This window comes from Rhinoderma darwinii, chromosome 2 (genome assembly GCF_050947455.1).
Source record: "Rhinoderma darwinii isolate aRhiDar2 chromosome 2, aRhiDar2.hap1, whole genome shotgun sequence".
Taxonomy (NCBI): domain Eukaryota; kingdom Metazoa; phylum Chordata; class Amphibia; order Anura; family Rhinodermatidae; genus Rhinoderma; species Rhinoderma darwinii.
The window spans coordinates 338,642,120-338,667,166 of record NC_134688.1 but is presented as its reverse complement, the minus strand read 5'-3'; the positions used below and the strand labels follow the sequence as shown (position 1 = coordinate 338,667,166).

The window sequence follows — 25,047 nt, the reverse complement described above, 5'->3', positions numbered from 1 at the left end:
TCGCAACACTTCTCTTGTAAACATAGCCTGACAAAAGACAAAGACACTTTCCAGTCACCTAGGGTTACAATTTCTAATAAAATCACGTGTGAACTCGGCATTTACCACAGCCCGTTGCCATGGTATCGCAGTTTGATTGCTATTGGGACACCTTACACCGCAGCTAATTGGCTGTTCTGAACACACCTCTCCAGCAACACCACCTTAGCGGACCAATCAAATATCAGGGGCAGGTCATATTTCTTGCGCAAACTTTATTACGGCAAGCCTTGAGGCGTTTGGTGCGCTACTGAGGAAGACATGTTTATTGTGGGCAAATGTATAGTTCTCAGACTGATTTGTGTCATAACATGGCTGTAGGATTACTCAGAACATAATGAAACCGTCCCATAAATTGCGGCCTTTTGTAAAAGGAGACATTGCAAAAAAACGTAAGCCACGCAGTGATAGCCGGTAACGAGCCGGAATGACTGTCTCCAGCACAAGAGGGAAGATAATACACGGTGCACTGCAAGCCTCAGACCTGGCTCATTTATATATAATGCAAGCGGCTGTACACGACTATATGGAACCTAGTTTCCCTCAATAAAGAGGGAGTCCACGGAGTCGCTTCCCGCCCTTCTTGACGTCACTTCAGAGCCGGTGCCGCGTCCTTCAGCTAAGCCCCCACCTGTGTGACCGAGTCAGCGAGGACAGCGCCGGTGAGAGCCCTGTTATCCGCATTTACACGCCGTCTGGTATACGTGGCTATTGGTAACTGCTGACTCCGGGTTCAGGCTGTATACGTAGTCGGTAGTCCTAGTGTCCTCTTACCTGCGCATTCGTAATATACTATAGTGTGTATGTCTGTCCTTCAGCCGGTGTATATTGTAATGCCTCCTGTCCATACACTGACTCCAACTTGATGATGGAAATCCATCTATGAGAATTTCATCTACCGGGGTCCTTAATGTGGTCACATAGTAGCCATGTGTGTCTTTTCTTGTGATTGATCTGAGCTAGCAAGTATCCGTATGATGTGAAAGTACTACCCGCTATGTATAGAAAAGAGACCATCCTCGCTTCATGTGATTGAGCTATTTAAAGGGAAGCGATCGAACCCTAGATCTGTGTTGTAACGAGCCATTGTGCAGCCTTTAGGCGATCACCGTAAGCAGCACGGTCTGGATCTCAGTACTGGAGCGGCTTTATGGGGGCTGTGATTTCTGTAGGGTAACTCCTATATCCAATTCTTGAGTATTGTCATACATTTACCGTCCGCTTTGTGGAGACTGTATAGTTACCCTGTCCTATATTTTGATGATCTATAATAATGAAAGCTATTGGTAAACCGTGCTCATCCCGTACTGTCAGGATGATCAATGTCAAGCTCTTGCGTTTATGCGCAGGCTGTTCTGATCAGAATGCACTGCAGGAATCCAGCTAGACCAGGAATATACAAGTTTGTATCTATGCTTCATTTTTGCAGCGCGTGGAACGGCTCGGTTGGTGACTGTCAGTTGCCATCATGTCAGAGGAGAAGGATCAGGACCCCGGACAGTTCAACAGTGGGGGAGGCAAAGTGCCGATGAGGGGCGCAGAGAAAAAATGCTGTAAGTATCGGCTTTACTCCTCTTGTGAAATCTTGCTACTATTATGAGGCTTGTTTTTAGCCCACTTTTATGTTTGTACAGTTACATGAGATTAAAGTTTTCTTTGTACCACTAGCCTCAACTCCCTCCATTAACCTGCACGTTCAGCTCAGCCAAACTTCCATGTTATTCCAATAAGGGTGAGACAGATAAGCGGTGTTAGGCACACTTGCTGACGCTTATCTCTGAGGGGAAGAAAAGATCTGTCAAGTTTAAAATTAAACTTTAGAGTAAAACCTAATCTGCCAACTAATATCTAATCTCTGACCACCACTGGATCTTGTGGATTAAATTTGTTCATACCGTCCCATTTATAGCAGTCTTTGTATTCCGAGGCTTGTTCTCTAAAGCTTACGTTTCCATTCTTTCCGCAGCGTGGGCATCATATATGACGAACTCTCCGACCTTGATTGTTATGACTGGTTTGCCTGCTAGAGGCAAGACCTACATGTCTAAGAAGTTAACACGATACCTCAACTGGATTGGCGTGCCCACTAAAGGTAGGTATTGTAAGATTGCAATTTGCCATTGTATGCTATAAGGAAGTATTTAAAAAAAGAAAAGCATCGTGGAGTATTTTCGGAATATTTGGAGGCATTTGCTAAATCAAAATAATCCACTGTACGGCGTTCGTCACCGGCATCTGTTAATCGTACACGTCATTAGGTTGTTTTTTTTTTTTTTATAGCTTTTCATGATTTATGGGTGATGGATGCCACTTTTAAGCGTCCGTTACAGCCTACGTTTAATATATACGTGATCTTTTCCCGCTGTGTACATCAAACGTAGGCAAAAAACGTGATGTAAATGGAGCCTAATGCTCTGTTCCTGCTGGTGTCATGGTGTCCATCTTTACAGGATCCATGACAAATTCATTGTGATCCATCATGTTTTTCTTCTTTATACTGGATCCTTACTGCTATTGACTTTTAGTGGGTCCTTCAGGTATCCGTTCTTTTTACTAGATAGAATAGTCCATTATACTCTATTCATTTTTGATAGAGCAACAAAAACATGATGGAAAAGAAAGGAAAACCCAAGTGTGAAAAGAGCCAGCTATAAGCTTAGTTTGGTTGCTATAGGTAATATATGTTACTTTATTCACTTTTGAAGTATGTTCCTTCCTATTTTACCCTATATGTTAACTTTATCTTATGCACCCAGGCTGCATTAGGCTTCCTAATGTTTACACGGTGGGTCTCGTGGTTAGCGTTTTTGCATTGTAAAATCTGATCTGTAGTAAAGCCTTACACTTTATGCTTTACAGGTACACTGATGCCACAATAGTTAACTTTTTATAAATAAAACTTCAATACAAAGAGTAACACCATGCAGAAGCACCTTTGTGAGCACATTAGTAAGAATTAGAGCAGTGTTTTCTGCTTTGCATTCTCCTGAATGTAAAGAGATAAATGAGTGATTCTGTGGCTTAAATGTCAAAAGCCTTATGTTTTTTTTGGGGTTTTTTTTAAATTCATTTTGCAGACTTTCTTTGGTTGTTGGCTTCTAAAAACCCTGCATATTCTTGACAGATTGTGTACAGCAGTGCACCCTGAACGGTGCCACTCTGGCTCCTTACATGTGGCTCCTCCTTTGTCAACTGCTGAAAACTCCCTTGTGGACCAGTGATATTGGGGATGTCCAGTGGCGAAGCTATAGGGGCCCTAAGCCCCCACAGGCCGCCCTTACCGCAATGTGCACTGCAGCCAAGGATGTGGGCGGTGGTCTTCACTCTCAGAAAGTTCTGACAGGTAGGGCGTGGAGTTAGTGACGCCCCGTCGCAAACTCCGCCCCCTGTCTGCACTGTTTGGCTGAGTAGATCTGCTCTTTGCGAGAACGGGGCTAGGTGAGTAAGGTTTTTGTTTGGGGAGCACCCAGGCACTATCTACAAAGGAGGGGGGCAGTGTGTGGCACTATCTACAAGGGGCACTGAGTGTGGCACGATCTACGCTGGTTTTTATGCTACTAGTAGTGGTCAGCACATATTACCTAGCCCTAGTGATAAAGTGAGACATCAGCTGCCTGTATACAACTAGATACCCTGAGCGATATATTGGCCACCATAGTAGTCAGCCAAACTAGTGCAGAAATTTTAGTTAATTTGTATGCGAAAATTCTGGGACGAAAGCCACGCCCACATAAGACACACTCACCAGAAGCTGCACCCGAAGTGTCCCTGGAAAATTTTTTCAAATGTTTGCAACTATGCACTGGTAAGGATGCCTTTCTGCGTCATGATGTCACAACGCAATGTTGTGACTCTGAAAGGTGTCCGTTTTCGAGTGCAGCACATATCTTAAGTGGAACCTGTTCAGCGGCGGGTAGGCTTAGATACAGTGCCCATCAGTTGCTGAGCCGCTGTATCTAATCCTATCCATAGTTATAGGGGTCGTACTCTTATAGATATGCTCTCTCCCAGATATATATATATATATATATATATATATATATATATATATATATTATAATTTATTTGAAATTAAACATCAGAGATGCAATTGAAGTGTAGACTTTCTGGTTTATGTTATGGGGTTGAACCAAAATATCCTGTGAACCGTTTAGGAATTGCAACCATTTTTCTACACAGCCTCCTTATTTCGGGGGCTCAAAAGCGATTGGACAAATTAACATTACCATAAATAAAATGTTGTTTTTTTTTTAAATACTTTGTAGAGAATCCTTTGCAGGCAATTACTGCCTGAAGTCTGGAGTCCATAGGCTGTCTTCAGTTGTTGCTTGTTTGTGGGTCTTTCTGCCTTAACACCTTCCCGACCGCCCACTGTCTTTTGACGTCAGCCGGTGCGGGTGCTTAATCTACAGAGACGTCTTTTGGCGTCGCTGTAGATTAGGCTCATGAGCGCTCGTGAGAGCGCTCATCCTCTAAGCAGGAGCTGTTACTAACAGCTCCTGATCTTAGAGCAGCCTCCTGAACACAGCTGGGGTCGGCACACATTCGGACCCCAGCTGTTTAACCCTTTGATTACCGTGGTCCGTGACCGCGGCAAGATCAAAGGGAATTCCCCTCTTCTTCGCATCACCAGGATTCCAGTGATGCGATCAAACACCGGGGAATCCCTCTGCAGTCAGCCCTGGGGACCTACAAAGGACCCCAGGGCTGTCTGTTCCATGTGCCTGCTGTTCGATCAGCAGCCTGTGTCATAGTGTCACAGTGTAATGTATTAGCGTACAGAAGTATGCTAATACATTACAAGTAAAAAATAAAGTTATCCCCTGATGGGATTAAAAAAAAAAAAAGTAACAAAACAAATAAATAAATAAAAAAAGTCACAAAAAGAGTCTTTATTTTGCATTAAATACATTTTATTGCCCCTACACTAAATAAAAACAAAAAACCTATGCATATTAGGTATCTACACGACCATAATAACCTGAAGAATTAATCTAATGGGTTATTTAGCGTGAAACGTGAACGGGATAAAAAATAAACAAAAAAAACGATTCCGAGAATCGCTTTTTCCTATATTCACGGCGTAAAAAAATTTTTTTTTACCCCCCAAACTGTGGGAAAAAAAAAATACTATTTCTATCGCATAAAACAAGGCCTCATACAGCCACGTCAATGAAAAAAATAAAAACGTTATGGCTTCTGAAACGCAGAGAGGCAAAAACAGAAAAATTTAGCTGGTCATTAAGGTCTTTTCAGCTCCGGTCATTAAGGGGTTAAGCAAGTGAAATGCAGCTCGATCGGGTTGAGATCAGGTGATTGACTTGGCCATTGCACAATATTCCACTTCTTTGCCTTAAACTCCTGGGTTGCTTTCGCAGTAAGATTTGGGTCATTGTCCATCTGTCCTGTGAAGCGACATCCAATCAACCTTCCTGCATTTGGTTGCATCGGAGCAGAAAGTATATCCCTGAACACTTCAGAATTCATCCGGCTGCTTCTGTCTTCAGTCACATCATCAATATACACTAGTGACCCAGTGCCTTTGGCAGCCATGCATGCCCATGCCATTACACTGCTTCCACCATGTTTTACAGAGGATGTGGTGTGCTTTGGATCATGAGCCGTTCCAAGCCTTCTCCATACTTTATCGCTCCCATCATTCTGGTACAGGTTGATCTTAGTTTCATCTGTCCAAAGCATGCTGTTCCAGAACTGGGCTGGCTTCTTTACATGTTACTTGGCAAAGTCTAATCTGGCCTTTCTATTTTTGAGGCTGATTAATGGTTTGCACCTTGTGGTGAACCCTCTGTATTTGCTCTTATGAAGTTTTCTCCTTATGGTAGACTTAGATACTGATACACCTACTTCCAGGAGAGTGTTCTTCACTTGGGTAGATGTTGTGAAGGGGTCTTTCTTCACCATGGAAAGGATTCTGCGATCATCCACGACGGTTGTCTTCTGTGGACGTCCAGGCCCTTTGGCGTTCACGAGATCACCAGTGCATGAGGGAATAGCTCATGCAGCCCATTAAATAGTTTTTCAGATAATTGTCCAGTTACCTTTGGTCCCTTGAAAAAGAGGCAGCTACATATTAAAGAGCTGTAATTCCTAAACCCTTCCCCAAATTAGGTTGTGAATGCACTCAAATTAAAGTTGAGTCTGAACTTTAAGCCCATATTAAATGTACAGTTATATAATCAATATTTTTTTGTGTGTGTGTGTATATATATATATATATATATATATATATATACACACACACACACACACACATTCTTTGTTTTTTGTGGGGGGAGGGGGCAAAACATATATATTGGGGCTATCACCCCTGATGTTTTAAAGACCATGGCAACTCCCCTGGCTGCTAGTGCTGCATCATTGGGTCACTCAGGAGACCAAGCGATGCAGCTGAAAGTTTGCGGGCCGTCGTCCATGAGAAGCAGTTTAGGGGGCCCCAAGAAGAACTTTTGCACTTGGGCTCATGAGCCTTTAGCTATACCCCTGGGGATGTCATAGCACTGAACCTTGCCACCAAGGTCAGAATCATATTACTGGCATTGGCACTTGGCTAGCGGATCAGGGTAGTATGATGGCCCCTGGCAACCATTTTCCAACTATACTATTCTATATATATATATATATATATTTTCTCTCAATTTCACCCTAGGGAGAACGTGTGCTAATTTGGTTACTGTGGGCCCACAATAAAGCTCCTGCTCGGGACATTCCTCTATTTTCAAGCTCTGGCGCGTTTACCCGTTACATGAATGGCCGCTATTGTAACGCTACATGTATTCCTAGATGCAACTTCCAGTAATAATAGCCCATCACTGGGGTCAGAGAAAATGTACCTGCGGCGATCAGCCGGCTTACTTTCAAATCTGAAATGTCTCCACTTTTCCCTAATTGGAAAGTTTTTGTCGTTTACATAGATGCGTGTCTTGTGGTGTTTGTTGTGACCTACAATGTTTGTGTATAGTACTAGGAATGCTAAAGTTTACGTAATTCCACCCAAGGCTACTTCGTACCTTAAACAATCTTCTGTCAGGAGAAGCACAGATAAAACATTCACATTAAGTTTTTATGTTCCTCTGACTTACTAGTGCTGCTATTGTAGCTTTTACAAAAAGGAAAAAAACCAAGCAGTATCCTTCTTTCCGCTTATGGCTCTTTTTATGTTAGAGGGTCCAAGTAAAGTTAATTCCTATATAAGCGGGAAATCCAGTCATGAAAATCTATTATGTTTATAAATTCATATGGAAAGCTGCAATGGTGACGTCTGATCCGTGTAGAATGTTGTATCAGGTTTTGAATAGTAGGAGTGATAGGTTTGCTTTTGACTTTTTATAGAGCCCTTTCATTCTAAACACCTAGTATGGTCTGAGCTCAATGTGATCTATTCACATAGTAGGCTGCTGTACCAGGCTAGCCATGTGTAGTGACAATAATTGTAGTTGTATGATCCCTTTTTTATTTCTTTATTCCCTAAGCTGTCTCCAGAGCTTATATCCAACTGCAATTCTAGTCTTTTCACATGTAAAAAGGTCTGTACATTAGTGTGACTGAAGCCTGGCATTTACAGGGCACATGTTACATTGTTAACCGGTGGAAGAGAGAGGCTGTAGATAAAGGTAAGGGATCGGGATACATTTTATAACTTTGTTTTCCCCTATTAATCTGAAGGAAGGTAAAAAAAAAATCTATTAGGCATGAGACAATTTTCTCCCCTCTTGTTTTTTGAGTTTACGAGGAACAGCTTTGGAGCAAATGTTTGGCATTGGCGATTTATATACTTACATAGATTTATCCTGTGCCCTCTCAGAGGTCTCAAGACTAAATGTAATTTAGTCTCTTTCCTCATAACTTAGATTCTCCATGCCCCTTATTATCTTCGTTGCTCTTCTTTGTATTTTTTCCAACTCCAGGGCATCCTTCCTATGAACTGGAGCCCAGAACTGAACTGCATATTCTAGATGAGGCCTCACTAATGCTTTGTAAAGTGGCAATATTACACCCCTGTCCCGCGAGTCCATTCCTCTTTTAATACACAACAATATCTTGCTGGCCTTAGAAGCAGCTGATTGACATTGCATGCTGTTATTTAGTTTATGATTTAGAAGTACACCCAGATCCTTCTCAACAAGGGGCTCTCCCAGTGTAGCTCCCCCTAGGACATATGATGCATGCAGGTTGTTGGTACCCAGATGCATAACTTTACATTTATCTACATTAAACCTCATTTGTCAAGTGGATGCCCAAGCATTTAGTGTGTCTAAGTCCGTTTATGAACATCTTCTATAGACTGAACCACAGCAGACTCCAGCAACAGATACCGGGACTGACTGAGCGAGTGTCTGACTGTATTGCTCTGGTATATATGACACGGTCAATGAGTACGGAGTTGTGCCCGTACTCCTCTTTACTATCCCGCTCGTGTGATCACTTATAAAATGGTGTTACTTATGCTCTTTATTACTAAGGCACCATGCACACGGCTGTGCCTGTAATTATGACCCGTAATTAAGGGCACGGTTAGCCGTTTTTATGGGCCGTGCTTCCATTATAAAGTATGGGATCACGGTGCGTAAAATAAAAAAAAGGATATGTCCTATTTTTTACGGGAAGTTTCTAAGGCACGGACACCTTCCCATAAATATATCAATTATTCCTACTCGACCGTTTTTTTTTCTTTTCCCGTTTTTATATACTTTTTATATCATTTTTAGGGATTTATTTGACATTAATTTTGCATTTTAGTCCATTATTGTTTCGTTTTAACAGATTTGAATTAAGTGCTTTGTAATTTTCAAAGGCTAAAGCTGAGCCCTAAGATGTTTAAAGGCCCCTTTTTTTTTTTTAAAAGTAGGTATAAGTCATTGGTCCCCACCAGTGGCTCGTGACCTCTAGTTGTGTGGCTCATGATAGGATCCCTGAGTTATGACCATATGCATTGACTACAATACGTTTTCCACATTTACTATATTGAAGACCTATTCTAACCTCTGGACCATGCGAATTTGGATGGTTATAATACATATTTTCTACTGTATATACAACTTAAAACATGCAATACCACTACTGTTGAATTCGCCACATGTTTGGACTGTGGCCTGCAACCATCACTCTAAATTTATTGTAGCTCACAAGGTCCAAAAGGTTGGGGACCTCTGGTGCAAGCCTTGTAAGATTTCATTTTAGTAATTTTATAGTTGTGACCGTATTACCCAAAATAGATTTAACCCATTCCCGAACTCCGCCGCATATATACGACGGTGGTCAAGTGGGGGAACTTGGAGCGGGCTCAAGCAGACACTTCAGTGTAATGAGCAGGATCCCACTTGTTTAACCCCTTAAATGCCACGGTTAATAACAACCACAGCATTTAAGTGGTTAAATAGGGGGCAGCCACGGATAGCACCCTGAACCCATTCATTTTAATGCAGCCATGCACACTTCCGTTGTTTTAACGGTGCCGTGCAGCTGTTCCGTCAAAAGTAGTGCAGGTACTACTCCTGCCCGTTTTTGACGGAACAGTCTCGGCCTTTGCATTGAATTTGGTCCATGAAACAACGGGCTGCACACGGAAGCCATCCGTGTGTGACAGGACCGTCATTAACGGCCGTACAACGGCCGACGGAAGTCAGCATGAGCCCTAAGTGCGGACTTCAAGTTGTGGAAATTTGCCGCCTTCTTTTTTTTTTTTATTTATTTTTTTTAAATTTGGTGTTTTTTTTTTTTTTTTTTGTCCTTCATGCCCATGTTTTGCTTTTTACAATTTTTAGGTGGGAAAATCGATGTGACATAAAATAGTATAAATCTTTATTGAGGGGGTCTATAGATTTACACCAAAAATAATTTTTCCAGTGTTTACCTCCCTTTGTAATGTATTGTCTCTTTCACACATCCCTTCATACCACTTCTAACATACAGACATATGTACTCTACGGTCTTTCCAGCTCACCTTGTCTCTCTAAATGAGTGTAAAGCCCTGAAGAATGACTGCCCGGTCATGTAAAGCCATGTTACAGAAACACTGCAGTGAAATCGCTTTTAGATCCCCCACCAATAATTGCAGTGAAAAATGGTCTTCTGAATGCCGATATACACAGAAGATAGGAGAATTGAAAATGTGTTGCAGGATAATCCGGTCTAGATTTGAGGGGTAGTTACATAGTTAGGCCCCATGCACACTAACGTAAAAACGCCTGTAATTACGGGCCCATAGACTTCTATTGGCCACGGGTACCTCCCCGTATGCTTATGGGCAGGTGCCCGTGCCGTTGAGAAATATAGAACATGTCCTATTTCAGGCCGTAATTGCGGCACGGGCAGGCCCATAGAAGTATATGGGGCTCCCGTAATTACGGGTGACTACGTGTGTGCACCCGTAATTACGGGAGCTTTGCTAGGCGATGTCAGTGTATTGTCACTGTCCAGGAGTTAAACAATCGGCAGTAACTCTTTCAGCACCAGGGACAGTGGCTACCAATCACAATGTAGATAAAGCTGTAAAAAAAAAAAAGACGTTCATACTTACCCAGAACTCCCTGCTTCTTCCTCCAGTCCGGCCTCCTGGGATGATGTTACAGCCCATGTGACCGCTGCAGCCAATCACAGGCCAATCACTGACTGCAGCGGTCACATGGACTGCGCGTCATCCAGGGAGGTCGGACTGGATGTCAAGAGAGGGAAGCGTCACCAAGACAACGGCCGGGTAAGTATGAATTTTACTTTTATTACGGAAAGGGCTGTCACTTCCCTGCACTGATAGAGAGAAGGGCTGCCGATTACTGCAGTGTAATTTTGCAGCGAAAACGTGCCCGTAAATACGGGTGGAATACGGGTGACACCGGACACGTATTTACGGACACGGATCCGTAAATACTGGTGCAAAACGGGTCGACTACGTGTGACCAAGGACCCGTATTTACTTGTGGACAAAAATACGGTCGTGTGCATGGGGCCTAACAATGTACCTTAGTTCTGCCATACACCAGTTTATTTGTTTTGCACTGACGTGTATAAAGCACTGCAATACAGAAGTATTGCAATGTATTATATAAGCGATCAGAAAGTCAGATGTTCAAGTCCCATAGCGGAACTACAATAATGCTTTCTTTTTTTAAACTTGGTTTTGAAAAAAAGAAATTAATAAAGAGGTAAAGTCTCACCTCCCCCCCCCCACACACACACGCGCAAGGCACGGTTTTGTTTTTTTATACTTGTTTTCAAAATAAACTATACATATGTGATGTCGCAAAAGTAGAAAAACAAACTATAGACAATATCATTTTGGTATCCCCGTAATTGTAGTGACCCACAGAATAAAGTTATCATGTAATTTGTAGCGCACGGTGCGCTCCATAAAAACAGAACCCCACAAAAAATTGCAGAATTGCTGTATTTATTTATTTTTTTTTTTTTTTTTTTAATGTAATCAATACATTATAGGTAACCCAAAATAATGTCATTCAAAATACAAAAACAAGTCCCTATACGACTACTTTGGTGGAAAAATAGGTTATTGCTATTGGAATGCGGAAATTAAGCCTCAAACACTTTTTTTTTTTTTTTTTGTTTTTTTTTACGGCCTGCAAATGAAATAAATAAAACAAACTATACTTGCCCTCAGCAATCCAGTGCTGGCGCTTCGGTAGCAGACCCGGTGCATGCGACTGCTGCAGCCAATCAGAGGACTCCGCAGCCATTTGTTGTATTCGGGCATTATACCAGAAATACGATTTGTCACCAGAGAGCCCCGCTGAGCCCTCTGATTGGCTGCAGCGGTTAAATGCATGTAAACAAGCACCAGGACTGCTGCCGGAGCGACCATGCTGGATCGCCGGGGGCAAGGATAGGTAAGTATTGTTTGTTTTTTTTTTTTCTTTATTTCATTTGCGACCCCTATAAAAAAAAAAAAAAATTCACTTCCCGGATAACCCCTTTAAAAAAAGTAACTTTTTCTTCTAGGGTTTGGAAAAAAATCTGAGCTCACAAAAGATCCATTTGATCTCTCGCATATTTTGGACAAGTCAGAAGAATGCTTTTTGAGTGGATTTCTCCTTTAACTTTGCCAAAGTTGCAGAAGTGTTCTGTGTCCTTTTTTTTTAACTTTTATAGGCAAATTCATTGCTTTGGTATATCTCTTCTAATGCTTTCTGGTATTTATTTTTAATATTACTACATTGTTGAATTTACAATATTTTCCCAACACTTATGTCTTTATTTCTTTTTCTAGTGTTTAACCTAGGAGCATATCGTCGTGAAGTGGTCAGATCCTACAAGTCTTACGAGTTTTTTCGCCATGACAATGCGGAGGCCATGAGAATTCGCAAGTAAGTAGAAATGTGTTTGGGCTCTTTGCAGCTTCCTATCCATTTTGTTATTAGAGAGTGACCTAATGTCCCTCTTATCATGGGTAAAAGTAATGAATGTCTTCGTTCTTAAACTTCAAATTTTAAAATTATAATTTCATTGTTCCAGCAGACGTCTGGATTCATTGCTGGGTTCCAGTTTGGAAGATTTGATGCTGAAGTAACTTACAGTGAACCTGTTGGTGCAATATGTCAGTGTATTAGATTTTGGGCAGGCAGCTAGTCCCAATCAGCAGCCACTTTAAGGCAGTGAATATCTAGTGTAGTTGTAATAGAAACTTCTAGTGTCACCAACTTCTAGCCGTATATCCTGTTGAAATTTGCAATCGGCGGAATTGTTTTTTCTGCCGTCACGTAGGGTTTTAGCGTAATAATGTGCTTAATACATATCCAGTGTTTTATTCTCATTACTCTATACAAATTATCGCACACATGTACATGATCATGTTAACCATTCAGTGTGTGTTGCTTCAATAAATGACCTAATTTTTTATTTTTTTGACTTTTTACATATGTTTAGTATTGAATTAGAACTATTGCTGTGTTCACATCTGTGTTGTGGCTTTATAATGGAAGCCATAACACTGTGCCGGGTTTGTTGTCGGACTTTATCCCCATTGACTTATTTTATATTTGGGTCTGTTGTGGTTCCATTGAGGTTTCTATTTTGACAGCAACGTCAAAGGAAAGCCCCAATACAGATCTGAACAGAACCTAATATTTTTGTGCGGAATTATTTGTGATAATGTTAAAAAGTATTTAGTTGGAACCATGCAGCTTAATGTTCTTGAGCAGTACGTGCTGTTCACTAATCCCTAATCTTTTCTTGTAGGCAGTGTGCCCTCATTGCCTTGGAAGACGTGAAGTTTTATCTAACAGAGGAAGGAGGCCAGATTGGTGTAAGCGAACAAAACGTACACGTGAAAAACATATGTCGGCTGATCAATAATTGTACTTTATTCAAATAGTATATAAAGATGAAGGTGATGTAATTGAATGAAAAAAATAAATTGACTTTGCAATAATTTATTAAACAAAAAATTTAGATCCGTCATTCCCTTCTGTGGCTGAAATATTTGGTATTGTCCCATATGGCAGAAATCACCTCCAGCGGGCGTTTTCTTCTAACGGTCTAGCAGCTTTTGACATAGACTGGGAGACTTTTTTAATTCCTTATGTTTTTCTCACTCTTCCATGGATAATTTTTTTTCAGTTGTGCGATATTTGAGGGGTTGCTTGCATACACTACCTGTTTTCACCCCTTGGCATCTCGATAAAATTTATATCTGGGCTTTGATTTCATTATTCAAGAACCCTCCATAACGCCTGCCACCATGCGGTTCAGCTTTTGACATCAATTGTAGCAAACGCTACCTGTCAGTAAAAATTCTGTTTGTTTTATTTTTGGTTTAGCATCTTGTTTTTTTTGCTTTGGCTGAACTTGCTGGGTCAGCCTAGCCTGGAAAAGTTGGCAGCAGTTTGAAGTCTTCCCCAGTTGTAGATGATTTTCTGGGTATTGGAACGATTCATTTCCGATTGTTTGCCAATCTGTTTAGATCCTTTTCCGGACTCATAGGCGTCTATAACCTTATTTCTGAAATCCTCAAAGCTCATGGGGTCTACACATATCAACAGAGATCAAACCAAAATGCCTGGGCTGCGTTTTTGTTCTTTTTTTTTTTTTTCTTTTTTTTATTTTGTTTGTTTGTTTTTTCCCCCACTAAGAACCCTTATCACCAGGATAGGTGATAAATGTATAATTGATGTAGACCCCACTGCTGGGACGCCCACCAATCACTAAAACAGGTGTCCTGATTTCTTTCCCCCATTCCTTCTCACTGCACAATCCCAGTGAGGAAGTGATTAAATGTAGCAGTGGTCAGGCGTGCGCCCTGCAGCTCTATTCAATGTCTATGTGGCTGACGGAGACGGTTAAGTACAGAGCTCCGTTGTTTCTATCAGACGCAAAGACATTAACTGGAGCGGCAATGCACATGCGTAACAGCCACTTTATTTTTTTTTTTTTTTTAACTCCTGCTTATTACAATCGTGTAGTGAGGAGGAATTGAGACCCCCCCCCTCCCCCCCTGTTCTAGTGATAGTGGGGGGACCCAGCAGTGGGGCCTTCAGCGCTCATACTTTAATTTGAGCTTGCTTTCCGTATCCCCAGCCACCTTGTAACTCAGTGGCCGAAGAGCAGCGACTGGTTCGCGGCAAAAATATTTTGTGCGGAGCTCTAGCACCTTCATGTATATATATATATTTTTTTTTTTATTTTTTTTAATAGTTCTTTTTGAGAGATGCTTCCAGCAAACTTTAGACAGCAAAGTGCACAGAGTCAGAGAAAAGCAGGCAATCGAGAAATGGTGGTAAATCAGATTATAAGAACCATACGCTGGAGAGAGAGGAAAGTATGTATGAAATAGAGTAGGAAGCAAGAGCGCTGGCTTGCTGAAACGGAAAATAGCTATAAAACAGCAGACAGAGATACAAACAAGCAGCTACTGCAAGAATTACATGAGAGAGCAGTACTAAAAAGAGAACTTATATGTGTCCCAGGAGCCATGAACTGACTGTTTATATAAAGAGCTGTGTGTGTGTGTGTGATATATATGTATGTGTGTGTGTGTGTGTGTGTGTATGTGTATATATATATATATATATATATAGTAGATATATATAATATTATATTTAGTTATGTATAATGAGAGCTAGTCTATTGGCTTTATTATCGTGTGGACTCCTGATGGAGCCCCAAGGCATGCTTGGAAGTGGCAGATTTGCGTATCAGTGACATGCCCCCCCACTATGGAGAGAACAGAAAATAGAAGAGCAACTGAAACAGAGGGAATAGAAGGTAACAATTTTTAGAAAACACCAAAATGTGGGTGAACATCATAATGTTTGGTAGCGAGTAGCATGATGAATTTTTTACTTATTGATAAACTCAAGTACACTTTAAATGACTCCAAGTAATAACTACCGTGACAAAAAGATAAACTGCAAATCCTAATTTGGGCTCGCATCCGTGTAGATACAGACATACATGTTGTTAGTTTAGCATATATTTTTTGCCTGACCAAAGATGAACATGATACAGTAATGATGTAGTGCTGCTGTGAATAGAAATATGCCAAGCATAACTCATGCCAGTGAAAAATCATGGCAGGGAAGTATCACAGGCAGCACTGACTTATCACCGCTAACAATTTTCTGTACTCTGTACTTACATTACACTGTAACAATCCATCTCTGGACTAGGAACACCCAACTAGGTGCTGGGACTGCTGGGCAGCAACAATAGACATCATGAGGGCTGCCATTTATTGGCTGGCTGTGCTGGTTACGTCTGTTGTTGGGGCACGGCAGTCCCAGCGATGTTACTAGTTCCGATATAAAAAAGCAAAGGGGTCAGACAGGCGTCATTGTGGCCTCTGGACGAACACCTTGTCTCGCCTCTGAAAGACTAGCTAAACGCTTACCCCAGCAATAACAGATCAGCTCATCATCAAGTTCTTCCAGTCTAATGATCGTGAAAACAGAACATTTTCATTTTGCCTAAATTCTCTTCACACAGGTATTTGATGCCACAAATACTACTCGGGAAAGGAGAGACCTTATTTCAGACTTTGCCAAGGAAAATTCTTTCAAGGTAATTCACATTATGTAAGTCCTCACAGGTCGGATTTGCTGCAGATTATTTCATCAGAAACCTGCAGGGAAATCCACACCAAATTGTACAGATGTGCTGCTGTGGATTTTTCCAAGGATCCCCTAAGAAGCCATAAAAATCCTTTTAATGTGGCTTTCCATCCTACATCCATTTTTAACCTATCCACTGGATAGGTAATAAATTCTAGATCGATGTGGGTCTAGAAGGCGGCTAGGAGAAGTTTAAATAGAGCGGAGACTGGGCATGCGTGGTACCGCTCCATTTAAAGTCTATGGGTTTTCTTGTCCTATCTGCAGCAAGCCATATGGAGAACAGGCTTTCATGTGGAAAAAAATCCTACATTATTAGACTTGAAGCTCTGTCAATAACACTTGCATTAATTTAGTTTGTTTTTTGTTGTGTTTTTTTTATTTTATTACTGGTAATTACAAATATTTACCAAATTATACAGCATACATCCTCATATACTATGAAAGCCGAACCTTCATACTTTGATATCTCCTCCGTCTCTTGGTTTACCTCATCTGTTAATGTTGGGTTACTTCATGGCAACAACTAATATACACTCTTCATTTCTGCTAATAAGGTTTTTTTTGTGGAGTCCGAATGTGATGATCCAGAAGTAATTGCTGCTAATATCATGGTAAGTGTAGAATATAGACTATTAAACCAAATCGTTATTCATATCATGGCATTGGCATAAACCTGGCACACTTCTAGTCTTGGCTAAATTTCTCCGCTCTTCCAAGAACTCTCTGGTGTCTCTCTCGTGTATTGAGATGCTGAAATAAATGGAGAGTATTTGGAATAACCTTGCCTTTACTGACTACCTTTGCACGTCTGTGTGAATGTTGCCGTTACTACCCAAGAGGCTGTGATCCATTTAGTGATTCTAACTTCTGGCCCGGTAATATTCATGTTCTTGTAGACCCTGGCCATTTTGTGAAGCCTGCGCATGCTCATAAGTAATGTTGGGACTGGAGTATACTGGCTTCCTGTAGTGCTGTGTCTGTAGAACTGTGCTCTGTATATAAATGGTCATGTTATACGCTACAGGCACATATATGCAGGTTTATCACAAAAAAATACCCTAGTTACATATGAGACTTCAATCTCTTTTTCTCTCCTCTCTCAACAACAATACAGCTTGTCAATTGGCGGTAGTTTGCTTCATTCATGAGGAGCAACGATCATTCAGTATTGGGACGAGTCATCGCTCATCCCCATGTATTTGCATCATATCGGCATATCACACCGGGAGATATGGTGCTGACTAGCGACCATTTTTTTTTGGCCACATAAAAGATCCGATGACTGAACGTTTGCACAGATCCGGAATGAGCGGTTGTACACCTTATCATTGGTCCGTGTAAAAGACCCGTTAGTCTGAACTCCGGGGTTTACGTAGGTGAAACCATAATAAAAACCAGAAAAATAACTTGTTCATGTAAAAGTTTTTCTGAGCACCTTGTAGTTTTGGTGCCGTATTTTCATGCCAAGTACTCTACGGTACCGACACGGTTGTTCTCGATCATGGCAAATGGAGAGAATGTATTTAGAAATAGGGAAACATTACGTTTATTATTATATCTGTTTAATTCCAGGAGGTGAAAGTCTCCAGCCCGGACTACCCTGAAAGAGACAGAGAGAATGTCATGGATGACTTCCTCAAGAGAATTGAATGCTATAAAGTTACCTATGAGCCACTGGACCCAGATTCTTATGACCAGTATGTTTTCTCATTGTACACACTGTGTTGAATTCAAATGATCTCAGTCTATAGAAAATTTTTGGATAAAAAAGCTAGTACTGGTCATGCGTTACAAAGGAAATCCACTGCCAGATACGAAGCTGTGAAAAAGCAGAAAGGCCTAGATTTCCGTAAAATAACTTGCAGGTTTCCTAGAAACCGGTACAAGGGTAGTGAAAGTTAAATATTAGCATAAGGGCAGAGATGCTGAATCTGTGATCTCTTGCCGAGAGCTATCGGGGATTTCTGGCTAACTACAATGACCACACAAAAGCTTAAAGGGACACTAAACCTAAAAACTTTTTTTTTTTTTCTTTCCATTTGCTGTGCAGTTGAATGTCATTTCTTGTTTGGAAGAGGCTGACGATGGTGTTACTTAGAGGTTTTCCCATCTGAGGCATTTCTTGCATATTCACAGAATATGCTGTAAAATTTTTATGTGTTCTAATTCTATTGGGAGAATGCAGCTTGGATTTGGCTGCCATCAGACAATTCTGACATATACTGTGGATATGCCCTAAATGTCTCCGATGGCAAAAACACTTTTAATGGAATTACTGACCGGAAGTCCAGAAGAATGACTGCCCCCATAAATTACTTCTTCTGAAGTATATGCATACATGAGTGTAAATACGAAGGGGCACCTACCACCCGCAGGTTAACATGTTTCAATGGCTATTGACTCAGTTATTCTGGTAGTTTCAGTTCCATCCTTTGACCTGTAATTTCCATATCATTGTAACATTTGGTTAATTCCTGATTGAGAGGAAAATGGGTCGACACTAGTCTCTTGTTTTCTGATGTTGGACAAATATGAATCTGAGTAAACGGGTGGAATACGAACCGCTTTCAAAATTCTAATTGTTTTGTGAAAGTCGAACAGATGTAATTCCTGCTTGAATATTGTGTGCTTTTCTGTATTATATGGTGACTTTTCACTGGCTGTACAAACATGTTTTAATCTACTTTTTTCTTTCTATAGGGAGCATTCTCTTATTAAAGTTATTAATGTTGGCCAGAGATTTCTGGTAAACAAGGTACAGGACTATATACAGAGTAAAATTGTCTACTACCTCATGAACATTCATGTACAACCTCGGACCATCTACCTGTGCCGACATGGCGAAAGTGAATGTAATCTAGCTGGGAGGATTGGAGGGGACTCGGGCCTCTCCGCACGAGGCAAACAAGTGCGTTTATTTACACTATACATGTGTGAGATGGTTGACAAATAATTTTTTTCAACGACTTGAAGTTTGCAAATTTAAAAATCCACAGAACAGCTTGACATGGCATCAACTTCAATGAAAATATCTTGTAGTAGTCTATAGAACTATATGAACCTTTACTCTATCTTACTGAAGTCTATTTTATTCATGTAGTTTGCCCAAAAACTCAGAAAGTTTATTGACGAGCAGGAAATTGTGGACCTCAAGGTTTGGACCAGTCAACTGAAGAGAACAATTCAAACCGCAGAGTCTCTTGGTGTGGCCTACGAGCAGTGGAAAATTCTCAATGAGATTGACGCTGTAAGTCAGTAACTGGCATACTGTGTGTCTTGAATAACCAGGATTGACATTACCTTCACATTGCTATGTAGAGATTTTTTATTTTTTTTTGTAAACGAGCCTTTCCCAATTTTTTTGTATTTTTTACTCCATGTATAACTAACACAGTGTGACCCCAATCCATATGATAAAGCCAATAGCTGCATCCAATATGGGTTGATATCTTGCACTGCGTGTCCCCTGGGTAGAAGCTGATCATTGCCCCCCATCCCCCCAGTTGATGCATTCACCCTTGGAGATCTGAAGTGTAAGATGAGGTTGTCAAAAAACTATTATTTTATACATTCGTAAAGTTGGCCCTTATAAGTAGTACAATCTGATGTATATTCTCAACCACACTGACTGGAGGAGAGCCACTGTTTGACACAACTGTTTTTTGTTTTTTTTTTCTTTTGTTTGGCCCGCTGTTTTTAGTCTTAATGCCCATTTTTACATGTGCACTTATTAAAACATCAGACATGTCATGGGATCATGGGAACCTAAGGGTTCAAATGTGTCTGCAAACGTATCTAGGTAATTTAAATGTGTGGGTATGGTGTGCCAATAGCTTCAGCCGAATGTCCTTAAAGCACTCATAATATGCAGATTTATTATTCTGGTACAGATATTACAGTATTTTTTATTTATTTTTTTCCTATTAGGGAGTGTGTGAGGAGATGACTTATAAGGAGATTGAAGAAAAATATCAAGAAGAGTTTTCACTGCGAGATCAAGATAAATATCTCTATCGCTATCCTGGAGGAGAGGTGAGCTTTACAAAACTGTTCAATTTGTTTTTCAATCTTTACGGATTTGTATTTTTTTTATATAGTTTAACCCCTTTAGGACACAGCCTGTTTTGGCCTTGTGGACACAGATGATTTTTTCAAATCTGACGTGTCAGTTTATGTGGTAATAACTCCGGAACGCTTTTACCTATCCAAGTGATTCTGAGATTGTTTTCTCGTGACATATTGTACTTTAGGTTAGTGAAAAAATTTGGTCGATAAATTCAATATTTATTTGTGAAAAACTTAAAATTTTTGCAAAAATTTGCATTTTTCAAAATTTAAATGTATTTGCTTGTAAAACAGATAGTAATACCACACAAAATAGTTACTAGTTAACATCCCCCATATGTCTACTTCATGTTTGCATCATTTTTTTTCACGTACTTTTGTTTTTCTAGGACGTTACGAGGCTTAGAACTTTAGCAGCAATTTCTCATATTTTCAATAAAATTTCAATAGGCCATTTTTTTCACGGACCCTTTCAGTTCTGAAGTGGCTTTGAGGGCCTTATATATTAGAAAGTCCCCATAAATCACCCCATTTTGAGAACTGCACCCCTCAAGGTATTCAAAACCACATTCAGAAAGTATTTGAACCCTTTAGGCGTTTCACAGGAATTAAGGCAAAGTAGAGGTGAAATTTACAAATTTCATTTTTTTTGCCAAAATTCATTTGTAATAAGAAAAAAAATCTAACACAGAAGGTTTTACCAGAGAAATGCAACTCAATATTTATTGCCCAGATTCTGCAGATTTTAGAAATATCCAACATGTGGCCCTAGTGTGGTAATGGACTGAAGCACAGGCTTCAGAAGCAAAGGAGCACCTAGAGGATTTTGGGGCCTCCTTTTTTTAGGAATATATTTTTGGCACCATGTCAGGTTTGAGGAGGTCTTGTGGTACCTAAACAGTCGAAACACCCAAAAAGTGACCCCCATTTTGAAAACTACACCCCTCAAGGCATTTTTCTAGGGGTATACTTAGCATTTTGACCCCACAGTTTTTTTGCAGAATTTAGTGGAATTAGTCTGTGAAGATGAAAATCACCTATTTTTCTGTGGAAACATAGAATTGTTTTCATTTTTACAAGGAATAAAGGAGAAAAAGCCGCCCAACATTTGTAAAGCAATTTCTCCCGATTACGGCAATACCCCATATGTTGTCATAAACTAATGTTTGGACCCACAGCAGGGCTCAGGAGGGAACGAGGGCATTTTGGAGCACAGATTTTGCTGGATTGGTTTTCAGTGCCATGTCGGGTATGCAACGCCCCGGAGCGACCAAAACAGTGGAAACCCCCCAAAAGTGACCCTATTTTGGAATCTACACCCCTCAAGTAATTTTTTTAGGGGTATAGTGAGCATTTTGGCCCCTCAGGATCTTTTTTAGAGCAAAGGTGACCAAAAAACAGCGATTTTGGCGCTTTAAATTCTTTATTTATTACAACGTTCACCGTGCGCAATAAATTATGTTTTAATTTATTCTGCGGGTCGGTACGATTACGCCGATACCATATGTGTATAGTTTTTTTTTAAAGTTTTGCAGGGTTTGCACAATAAAATTACGTTTCTATAAAATTATTTATTTTCTGAGACACGCTATTCTGAGCCGTAACTTTTTTATTTTTTCGTCAAAAAAGCTGTGGGAGGTCTTGTTTTTTGCGGGACGGGTTGTAGTTTTTTTATTGGTACCGTTTTGGGGTAAATGCGACTTTTTGATCACTTTTTATTCTATATCTTGGGAGGGGTGGTGACCAAAAAATAGCGATGCTGACAGTTTTCCGTTTATTTTGTTTGCGGCGTTCACCGTGCGGAAAAATTAACATTATAGTTTCATAGTTTGGGTCGTTACAAACACGGTCATACCAAATATGTGTACTTTTTTTTTAACGTTTTCATTTTTTCCCTATAATAAATGACTTATTATAGGAAAACAAAACCTTTCATTTTTACACTTTTATAAAACATTTTTATTAACTTTTTTTTTTTTTAACTTTTTACGCTTTATATTTTTTTGACCTGCAGCTCTGATCGCTGCTAGAATACATTACACTACCTAGGTAGTGTAATGTATTCCAACTGTCAGTGTGACGTCACAGTCACTCTGACAGTTGGTCTACGAGGATCAGCAGAGGCTGATCCTCATAGGCTGACATACATGGCAGACCTGGGGGCCGTTGACTGGCCCCAGGGTGCGATCACAAGCATCAGAAGCCCCCACGATTGCATGGGGGCTGCTGATGCGCTACAAACCCGCTACATGCGGAGATCGCAATCGAGCCCCGCATGTAATGGGTTAATTGCCGAAATCAACGGCGATGAGCCGCTGATCGGCAACACTGGAGTGCAAGCTGTCGGGGAAAGCTGATCTCCAAGTTCCCAATGCACACCTTGTCGCCGACAGTGTGCATAGGGAACGACAGTGACTTCCTGTCACTCTGACAGGAAGCCTATCAGGACCAGCCGAAGGTTGGTCCTGATGGGCTACCGTCCATGGCAGACCCGGAAGCCATTGTTTGGCTTCCGTTTGCCATAGTAACTATCGGCAAACCCCGCGATTTCGGACCGGGGTCTGCTGATATGTTAAAAATTCGGAGATTGCACCCGATCGCCGAATTTAAGGGGTTAATTCGCCTAAATCAGCGGCAAAGGACCGCTGGCCGGCAAGAGGGGAGTGTCAGCTGTCGGTGACAGCTGACTGACAGCTGACTTCCCGGTGCACACTGTCGCCGACAGTGTGCACCGGGAAAAACTCAGTAACTATACGTCCTCGTGCGGGAAGTAACCTCCCGCAACGACGGACAGTTACGTCCTGGTGCGGGTAGGGGTTAAAGCAAGTGATGGAGAGGAGAACATATGCTTGTATTTTAGCAAATTGCATGTAAAGTAGGGATGCACGATGCATCGAAACTTCGGTACTGTTTCGATACTTTGCATCCCCAAATGGTTCAATACCGTTATATTAAGTATTTCGATACTAAGCTGTGCGACCGCACAGCTCAGTATAGTAACACATGAATGAATGAGAGCGGGGCTGCGGCTGTGTAATACAGCCATTGCCCCGTTCCTGAGTCCTCACAAGTGCGCGGGGTCAGGATGATGCGACGCGGCTAGCGCTGCAGTAATGAGCGGCGGCACTAAAGACAGAACATGGCGGGCGCACTGCAAAACATCCCCATGTTCTGTCCTCCGTGCTTGAACCGACGCTTATTAGTGCAGCGCCGGCCGCATCACCTCATTCTGACCGCGCGCACACTTATTGTCACGAGCGGCGCAATGGCTGTATTACACAGCCGCAGCCCCGCTCTAACGGCGGAGATCAGAGAAACCTCTCCCCTCCTATTCCCCTGAATGCCACGGACAAAGCTGACTGCAGCATTCGGGGGAAAATGAAAAGTGGGATGCCCTTGGATCGCATCACAGGAATCCCTGTGACGCGATTGATGGACATAACATATATGGGCAGACAGCCCAGTGTCCATTGAAGAACCCCAGGGCTGTCTGACCATATTTCCTGTTAGGGTATACTTATGTATGTCCTAACAACTGCCTGTGTACGATCAGTCATATAGATATATGCCAGTACATTAAAGTAAAAACAAAGTAATATTAAATTTTAAAAAATACACATACACCTTTTTTACAATAAGCATTAAAATAAGTCTCAATACATAAAATACACATATTCGGTATTGGCGCGGCTGTAATAACCTGCACAATAATTTTTTTGCATCTTTTATGATGTGTACGCTGTAAAAAAAAAAAATAAAATCGGCTTTCTATCACTTATTGTGGGGCACGAGGTGTGATGAATTTAACCTCCATGTGCTTCACATTAATAGTAATTAACCCCATCATGTACCTTACATATTAACCCATTATGACTGAGAAACATGATGGGGTTAATTACTAATAATGTGACGCACATTCAAAATTCATCACACCGCGCCTCACATCAGAAAATGGAAGACTTTTTTTTTTAAAAATTTTTATTACTGTTGGCAAAGTATCGTTTTGGTATCTAAATCATAATACTACACAAAGTATCGGTATCGAAGTCTCAAATTCTGGTATCGTGACCTCTCCAATGTAAGGCAATTTTGTGTTCTCCTTCTATTCTATGTCTGATGTGCCAAAGATATTAGGCTATGTTCACACGGAGTATTTTGGGGGAGGAATATCTGCCTCAAAGCTCCAAACGGAATTTTGAGGCAGATATTCCTCCCCCAAAATACTCCGTGTGAATAGCAATTATCGCGCCGTTTTTCGCCCGCGGCCATTGAGCGCCGCGGGCATAAAACACGCTTTCTCCTGTCTCCCATTGAAGTCAATGGGAGGTCGGAGGCGGAAGCGCCCGAAGATAGGGCATGTCGCTTCTTTTTCCCGCGAGGCAGTTTTACTGCTCGCGGGAAAAAGATGCCGACGCCTCCCATTGAAATCAATGGGAGGCGTTCTTGGGCCGTTTCTGCCGAGTTTTGCGACGCGGTTTCCGCGTCAAAAAACTCGACAAAAGACCCCGTGTGAACATCTCAAACCTTAAAACATAGCTTTTGGCTCCTGAAAGGTGCGCCTACACTATAAATGTTACATCAACCAAATATTTGCTTATACTAGCTTTGTAATAGCCTATTTTATACTTTGTCAGGCCTATAGCATGAGGCCAACTCTAGCCTCTTATGTCAACATTTTATACTTATTCATCTTTTTTAACAGAGATTTTGATGGTGGTACTATGCATAAAATTCGAAGAGCCGGCAAAAATTTATCAAAGTGGGGCACTTGGTATAATGTATTTGGGGCAACTCAATAGCCATGTTAGACTCCTCTCCTTATGCCACCTCATGGCTGGTGTACATATACACCAGCATTCTGTAT

General features: G+C 41.1%; 1 protein-coding gene across 5 annotated transcripts in view; it reads left to right on the top strand.

Moving 5' to 3' along the window:
- The first annotated feature begins 258 nt into the window (after positions 1-258).
- The window catches only part of PFKFB2 (6-phosphofructo-2-kinase/fructose-2,6-biphosphatase 2), a 35,831-nt gene continuing 11,042 nt past the window's right edge, over positions 259-25,047 (top strand). The window contains exons 1-11 of one of the 5 annotated variants that reach the window (XM_075853695.1): positions 259-701; positions 1,469-1,592; positions 2,006-2,131; positions 12,278-12,374; positions 13,246-13,312; positions 15,991-16,065; positions 16,673-16,729; positions 17,691-17,815; positions 18,819-19,026; positions 19,219-19,365; positions 20,046-20,150. In XM_075853695.1, the coding sequence (XP_075709810.1) occupies positions 1,508-1,592; positions 2,006-2,131; positions 12,278-12,374; positions 13,246-13,312; positions 15,991-16,065; positions 16,673-16,729; positions 17,691-17,815; positions 18,819-19,026; positions 19,219-19,365; positions 20,046-20,150 (1,092 nt within the window). In that variant the 5' untranslated portion in view covers positions 259-701; positions 1,469-1,507. Of the gene's footprint in view, positions 793-817; positions 841-1,468; positions 1,593-2,005; positions 2,132-12,277; positions 12,375-13,245; positions 13,313-15,990; positions 16,066-16,672; positions 16,730-17,690; positions 17,816-18,818; positions 19,027-19,218; positions 19,366-20,045; positions 20,151-25,047 lie in introns of those variants that run through there. The other 4 variants (XM_075853698.1, XM_075853696.1, XM_075853697.1 and 1 more) reach the window with 4 other exon arrangements.